At 46.2% G+C, this 8,039-nt stretch overlaps 2 protein-coding genes across 5 annotated transcripts in view; one reads left to right on the forward strand and one right to left on the reverse strand.

Annotated features, from left to right (window-relative positions):
- Sgce (sarcoglycan epsilon) overlaps positions 1-3,876 on the reverse strand; it is a 71,513-nt gene extending 67,637 nt beyond the window's left edge. For all 3 annotated transcript variants that reach the window (XM_005363684.2, XM_013352459.2, XM_026787549.1), the window contains exon 1: positions 3,657-3,876. In XM_005363684.2, the coding sequence (XP_005363741.1) occupies positions 3,657-3,693 (37 nt within the window). In that variant the 5' untranslated portion in view covers positions 3,694-3,876. The remainder of the gene's footprint in view (positions 1-3,656) is intronic.
- Positions 3,877-4,040: 164 nt separating this feature from the next.
- Peg10 (paternally expressed 10) overlaps positions 4,041-8,039 on the forward strand; it is a 12,473-nt gene continuing 8,474 nt past the window's right edge. For both annotated transcript variants that reach the window (NM_001291243.1, NM_001291244.1), the window contains 1 exon segment: positions 4,041-4,274. In NM_001291243.1, coding sequence (NP_001278172.1) covers positions 4,270-4,274 — 5 coding nt within the window. In that variant the 5' untranslated portion in view covers positions 4,041-4,269.

Here is an 8,039-nt window from a genome sequence, read left to right on the forward strand (position 1 = left end):
CACGAACCATCTGAAAAACAGCATGTACAAACACTGTCCTGAGATCCACAAACCATCTGAAAAGCAGCACATGCAAATACTGTCCTGAGATCCACAAACAACCTGAAAAACAGCACATGCAAATACTGTCCTGAGATCCACAAACAATCTGAAAAGCAGCATGTACAAACACTGTCCTGAGATCCACAAACCATCTGAAAAACAGCAGTGCAAACACTGTCCTGAGATCCACAAACCATCTGAAAAGCGGCATGTGCAAACACTGTCCTGAGATCCACAAACAATCGGACTATTTGACTTGAAGCATTTTCAACAAGCCAGGATTTCTTCACCGTTACCATCTTTTCTTTAGGGATGAGGTTCATCAGTCCAATGGTGCTGAAAGCGGGGCACACGCTATCTTTCTCTCTCAGGTTATATCTAGTCCGTCTTTGTGGTGTTGTTCATTCCTGTTTGCAAAGTCGGGGAGACAAGTGGAAATTCCATTTGGCTTAGAAATATAATTTACTCCCCGGACTAAAAGATGTGCTACCTATAAGAGCAAACCAATGGCTGCTAAATTCATGGTAAACCGTTACAATAATAGATAAAATGAGCAATTCAAACCCTAGCTACTTTCTGACAAGTAAAAATTTTATCTTGTTTAAGCCAACTACAGGTGGCAAATCAGCATATCAAATTCTCATTAAAAAAAGGTTAAAATGTCCAAATAGGAGGTCTACTATTTGACATGTGAAAACTCTACCCAAGCTTTAGAATAGAAATCCCTTACTCCTCTAGAATTTACCCTAAATATAAGATACAAATCAACAGCTTCACAGATACATGGCAAATTGCCATAAAATAGGTAAAATATACAAACAGAAAAAATACTATGTGTGATATCAAAACCCTACTTGGTGCTAAAGTACTTTCCCTACCTACACTGCCGAAAACTAAACATGGTGGCAAAGCAAGAAATTGATAGCTCCAGAGAAAACTCTAACAGAAATGGACAAAATGTTCAGCTACAAAGGACAGCTAGTACCTAGGGAGGTAAGTCATGCCTAGGAACAGTGCACGCCTTCCAGGCTGACCCTTGTGAAAACCGGGCACAAAAAAATCCACACGGGGAAAATCGCTTAGGAAATCTGAAATTCACCTGCATAGTAAACACCAAGAGAATCTGAGAGTCTTGTCTATCAGAATTAGGACACACGGGGATTTAAAGTACGTTTTGGTGACAACAACAACAACAAAAAATCTAAAGTATCTATTAATTTTGTCTGTTCAGTTAAATATTGTTTTGCTCCTTCAGATAGCAAGAAAGTTTTACCTGAATATCTGTTATTGCTTTTTCCATGGGAAAATTATAATTTGAAGCAAAGTGAAATTCTTTTCATAAGTAGACATTAAAAACATCAAGGATATTGATCAGGATTACAGCTACACGTCAGAATACTGAGGTCAGGGAGTCTGTTCAGCTTGTGGGTTTGAAACCGCTGCTGTTACGGCTGCTCATATACATCAGCCAGAAAATATTAATTTAATATTTTCTTTTAAAGAAAACTGTAAAATTAATGTTATTTGATGCTCAAAATCTACTTACTTAGAAAGAAAACATAAAGAAAATTAATTTGATCCAGTGTTTATATTGAGAAAAAAATATATGCAACCCTCTGAAAAAAATGTCTTCTTTAGATACCTCTGTAAGCAAAGAGGTAGTTTGCCTCCCTGCAGCAAGGCGAGGGTGTCACAGGTGATCTCGGTCGCCTTTACTAAGGCTCTCTCTGGAATTTGGACAATGAATAGAATAACTATTATTACAAAAATATAAACAAAGCCTTTTTTACTTTTTAAGACAAAAAAAATCCTGGTTCAAGTTCTGAAATGAAAAATCAAACTAGTTTAAACTTTGAAAGACTCGGTGATTTTTTAAACTTGAATTTCCTTATATTTTTAATCCATGCTTACTATAAATTTCACCTTTGGAAAAAGCAAAGCTATCAAGGAACAGCTAGGTGAATTAACTTCCTACGAGAAACAACTGCGAAGCACAAGGCAGTCCCGCGGCAGCCAGAACAGCGACTGTTAAATAAACATTCCTTTAAAAATCCTGGAATTAGTCTGTCTCACAGAAGAGAATAAACATTTTTAAATTCAAAAAGCATGATTATGTTCACCTAGCTTCCTAGATAAATGCCTTTTCCTGCTGGAAACCTGCACCTCCTCATTTCTGTTTTTGGGGGTCAACGCATAATTTCTGATAAGTTGGTTCCCAGTAAATCAATGAGTATTAGCTTAATGCTAAAAAGCTGAACGTTTTTGTTTTTTTTGTTTTTTATAGCACAAGGTCCCTTCCACCTTGTGGTGTACAATGAATCAAAGTCTTGCTTTTTTCTTTAAGGCTGTAGGAATCTTCCTGAAACGCACCGAGTTTTAGTCTGGAAAGACAAATATCTTTCACCTGTGGTGAATAAATCCAACTCAGTTGTAGACAATTTGATTTTTAACTTTAACTTTTTGGACAAAGATTTAGCAACAGATTGTCAATTTTCTCAGCACCTAACATTTTGAACAGCTTAAGTGGTAATCCACGTTGCTTTATTTCGCCTCCTTTCTCTTCAGTATTTGAGTGATTTTGACCCTTTGCAAATTTCCCTAACGTTAAAAACAAAAATTGCAAGTTTATATGTACCAAGCCGAGCAAATGTTTGTAGTTGAGTCTCAAGAACCTGTTTCTTAGGTTTACGCGTGCAGTTACTGTGCTCAAAAACATTCATTCACCCCCAAGACTTAGATAAACATAACGGCGCGGGAAGAAAGCCGAGGTCTCTGTGTAAACCTTGTAATCACCACCAAAAGTCCGTAGCTGAGACCTCCAAAGCACCCACAGCTGTTTTTAATTGTTCCTTCCTTTCCCCTCAGAATGTATTCAGTAGGGCAATGGGTGCTGCTTGCAGCATCTCTGGCCCCCAGCCATGGCTGACCCTGACCCGGACACCTTTGGTTCCCAGCATTTTAAGATTCTGCTTCCTTGTTTGGTAAGACCTAAGAAAAAGCAGGTTTGCGCCACCAGGAAATATTCTTAAAAAAAGAATGGGGGTGGGGTGGGGTGGGATTTCAGTCTTTTGAATGTCATATTTCGGTGGTCTCTGTCTCTCAATCAGATTCCCGAAAGGGAGAAAAGACGTGCATCTTTGTGTAAGAAGAAAGCAGCTGGTCAGCCATGTCCTTTGGCTCGCATGTAGGCCAAGGAGCCTCAATTGTGGGGTAAAGAGCCCCCACCCCAAGGGGCAATGAACCCCAGGTCTCTGCTTCAGGGATCAGAAGATGTCCACCACCAGGGTGGGGGGTGGAGGTGCGGGGAGGGGGGAGGAGGGGTGCTCACAGTAGAAACTGGAGCCGGATTCCTGCCCTGCTGGACAGGGAGGGGCCGTGGGGGGTGCCGAAAGAAAGAAAGAAAGGGCCAGGGGTCAAGCCTGGGGAGGGACCCACCGGGCCCGGGAGGTGGGCTTCAGCATGCCCGAAGAGCGGGGTGCTGTGGGGCAGTGAGCGTAGAGAGGGGCTAAGCACCCTCTGGGCGCGCCCTGGTACCCCGGAACCCGAGTGCGGGGGGATGGGGAGACGACGGCCTGTGGTCCCCCAATCCTCCATGTCGCGCGCAGGCCACTAACCTGTCAGTAAGAACGTGCCAGTGGTCGCGGGGCTCATCTTGCGTGTCCCCCGACCCTTTCCCGTCCAAGCACAGGGGTCTCCCAGCTCCCACTACCACGATAATAGAATTCTTGGCCTGCCCAGGGCCGGCTTCTCCCCTCCCCTCCCTTTCTTCTTTTCCTCCCAGCTAGGCCGGTTCGGCATCGGTCCCGTGCACCCCCCATCCGGGCCCATGCTCCCCCTAGCGGCGGGCCAGCGCAGCGCACGCCGCACCCCCCCATCCCCCCAGGCGCCCGCCCACGCAGCCCCCCCTCTCCGCCCCCGCAAGCCCGCGAAGCACGCTGGGATTTGGCGCCCCCTCCTTGGAACAGACTATATAAGGCGGGCAGTCCGGAGCTCTCGGCACACGCGTTTCCAACTTCGGTTGGTGTGTGTCGAAGAACCCAGCAGCATCCTGACGGCGACCTGAGGAAGGGAGCCCATCCGAGGCGGTCCACCGGGCCTCGCCGAGGTCCGCTGCGCGACTGCGGTCCGGAGCTTCTCCGGACCGCGGTCACCAGTGGACCATCGCGGGCCAGGTGTGGGACCCCGTCATCCTTCCCGGCTTCGCAGAGGGGTCCTCGAGTGGTGAGTATGCGGTGAGGATTTTTTTTTTTAAACGATCACACGCAATCCCCGTTTTTTGTTTTTTTGTTTTTTTTCAGGAGCTGCGGGAGATGAAGTAGCGCCCTGGAATATCTCCTCGCATATCTTTTTTTTTTTCCCACGCCTTCAGTGGCCGGATCCTGAGACGCGAGTGTGGAAAGCGAGCCTTCACGGCTTCGGTGTCCACGACCCGCGTCCAGCATTGGTCAGTAGACGCATGAGCTGCGGACAGTGATGAGCTGCAGACGCACATGAGCTACAGACCGAATTGCAATCTGCTCCTGAAATGCGCTGCGAAGTGACGGCTCTGCAACTCTACAGCGCTTCAATGCGCTACAAACGGAGAAGCGCTTTACTACTTGCGCGCTGCAGACAGGCGCTTCATGCGCCACTGCGATGAACTAACAGGCGCTTCATGCGCTACGGACTACTAATGGGCGCTTCACGCGCTAAAATGGGATGGGCGCTTCATGCGCTTCGAAATACTAATCCGCGCTTCATGCGCTTTACTGTACTAATGGGCGCTTCATGCGCTCTGCGATGTACCAATGGGCGCTTATTGCGCTTCAGTGTGTGCTAATGGGCGCTTCATGCGCTCTGCCATGTACTAATGGGCGCCTTATGCGCGTTTGCGCGCAAACTTGCGCTTCAGGCGCAACAAATCAGCCCGAACCGCGGCGATCCGCGGCGGTCAGCGCGGCAATCCGTGGCGATCCGCGGCCGATTCGTGCTTTACGCACTTAATTCTGAGCCGTAGGAAGGTAACCGAATACGAACGCGCAAGAAAAATGAATTTACAAATGCGTCACAAACTGCTGCAGAGCAATAACGCACTCTTGAGCTCCAGAAAAAGTGGTTTTGGGAAGACGAGGGAGAAAGTACAACTCTTTCCTTGGAGGGGGGTACAAAACGCGGTTCGCCTTTTGGAACAGGTCCCGTTTCTGTTTTTCTGTAGGACAGCTAGCTGCGTGATGGTGGGGGGGAGGTCCAAAATGGAGCCCTGGGCTGCAAAAATTAGTGTTTAAAATTCTGCCCACGTCATTCCTGCTCAGGTAGGAGCGTGGAGGGGTGTTGGATTTTGGAGATGGCCGAATGGGCCTTGTCTAGGGGTGATTGATTGAGGTGACGATGCAGTTGGCTTGGTGGCGCAGATAGGCCTACAGCAACAGTTTGTGCAAACTGGTTTGCTGGGTGGGTTTGAGGCGGAGGGGGGGGGTGGCGGTGGCTTGCTCTTGCGGCCATGCGCGGAAATTGGACGCTTGGGAGCTGGTGGGGGCGGTCTGGGGAGGTGGGGGGGCAGGGGGGAGGCGCGCAGACACTCTGCAGCCCTGTAGCAGCCAGTCTCAGACCTGCCCCTCCCCTCCTAGCCTGCCTCTGCAGTGTCCAGGCCTAGAGCCTCGTCCACGCGCCTCGCTGGTCACGCGCTTTTCCAGAACATGCTTCCACAGGCCCAACCTCCCAAGCGCTGACGTCATAGAGCCAGCCTCCCAGGACCCGCCTCCAATGACGTAACCAGCTCAGCCCTGCCCCAGGCCCGCCTCCTCTGAGACGGCCTCCCAGCCCCGCCCGCCCGTGGCCCGCCTCCTCTGACGTGGCCTCCTCAGCCCCGCCCAGGACCCGCCTCCTCTGTGGCGGCCTCCCCAGCCCCTCCTGAGGCCCGCCTCCTCTGACGTAACCTGCTCAGCCCCGCCCAAGACCCTCCTCCTCTCCTCCCAGAGCTCCTCCTCCACTGAGGAGGCTCAGAGCCCCGCCTTCCCCTCATCCTGCCTGCGCATGCGCAGTGTGGGCCCCAGCCCCTCCCAACAGGTTTGCCTCCACTGCACAAGTGCGCCACACTGTCTGAGCCTGGCTGTACAGCCCCGCCTCCCTGCTGTTTCAGTGTTGCGCAGTTTTGATTTTTGTCCACAGGTGTCTAGTAAATATAAGAATAATAAGAATAATTAGCAACAATAATAAGTATACTTGGCATGTATAAGCACTTTTAATAAGTGCCTTGCATTATTAAATAAAATGATCCCACAATTAAAACTGATAGTGGGATATGGGAACTTCTAATAAGACCTGGCTGATGCCTTAAAGCAATTAAGCCAATTATTTATTTTAAATTAAAAATTAAATTTGAAATATTTTCATATTTAATTATTTTCTCAAGACACCATTGGACTTCCTGGAATTGAATGCTTTGGTGAATACAGAAACAGGAGCAGCTTGAACTGTGTTTCTTAGGATTTTGAAGTGGCATTGGTTTATGGCTTGGCCTCTGAGGAAGAAGTTTGTGAGCATATAAACGTTTCAGTTTCTTGATTTTCCTTAAGAATTCTAGGTGATTAGCTCTGACTGACATGCCTATATACAGTAAACTGTGCTTAGCACATAGTAGGCATTCAGTTACTGTTTGTTGAATGGCCAAAGCAAATTAATGTCTTGCTGCTGGCCTTCAGGCTTTTGAGTTTTTGGTCCTTTTCTTGTGGTACTTTGCTGTCCTGAGCTGAGCTGCTGGCCACTCTCTCACACATTTAAAAAGTGGGTTTTTGAGTTTTAGTAAAGTAGGCTGTAATTATAATGTGAAATAAAATTATATTCCAAATAATTAGCTTTTTTCATAAAAAGCTAATTATTTGATATTCCAAGTAATTAGCCTTTTTCATAAAAAGCTAATTATTTGCTGTCCCAAGGAATTAGCTTTTTTCATAAAAAGCTAATTTAAATTTGGGGCAAGTGGGTTATTAATGCTACATGTTGACATTTAAAATTTGTGTGATGTAACAGAGTGGTTACATTACAAGACATAGATTGTTTCAACTGGCTTAATTAAACATCTGTAATTTACAGACAAGCCAAATAGAAATGTCTCTTAATTAGTGAAGAAATTAAGAAAAATGGTTCTATATATTACAGACTATGAACCAGGATTTTGTTAAGGGGAGTTATAGGGCTTTTGCCCTCAGTCTTCCCCCTCCTAATGCCCCTCCTTAATTTTATCTGCCTATTAAAGAGGTTCAAAACATTGGAAATAAATACATGCAAATTAGAATTTGCATTTTACATAATACTAAGAAAAGGACATTTAAAATTGAAAGCAACTAAGAGTTGCTTATTGGTGTTTCATTTCCTAATGAGACATTTATATGAGATTATTTACTATTATTGTACTTTGATGTGTTTGGGGGAATTAAAGAAGAGTTTGAAGAAGTCATTGTAAAGGCCTAATAATTAATCGGATGTACTTATTTATTTCTAAATAGACTAAAATGTAATTATCGTATGTGAAGATGGTCCCTGACTCAGGTAGCTTGGTGTGACCTTCCAGTTTTCAGGAATGGGAGTGCTCTGCAAACCCTACTCCTAATCTAGCCCCTTGAAAGGGATAAATCAAATTAAAATTAAGTCAAAATTAGTCCTGCCCCAGTTGCTCTCAAACTTTTCATTACTTGTTTATAATTACTGTTTAACTGTTTTCCCAGGGCCCTATTACTTTCTCTGATTAAATACTCTTTTTTACAGTAGAACCCCACCCCCAAAATGCAAGGCCCCCAAAAGGGTGAGCCTAGGGTCTAGGAGTGGGGAAGGTCACAAACCTTAAAGTGGTGACCTCACAGGCCAAATAAGGCCTTTAATTTGTTTAGCTAGTACTGTATTATTAAAAACCAAAAGTGCCCCCCTGAATATCCTGGTGGGAGGGGCACACTTCTCCAAGGTGCCCAGGTGCACCCCCCTGAGAATCCTCGTGGGAGGGGCACACTTCTCCAAGGTGCCCG

The sequence above is a fragment of the Microtus ochrogaster genome, linkage group LG10 (assembly GCF_000317375.1).
Source record: "Microtus ochrogaster isolate Prairie Vole_2 linkage group LG10, MicOch1.0, whole genome shotgun sequence".
NCBI lineage: Eukaryota > Metazoa > Chordata > Mammalia > Rodentia > Cricetidae > Microtus > Microtus ochrogaster.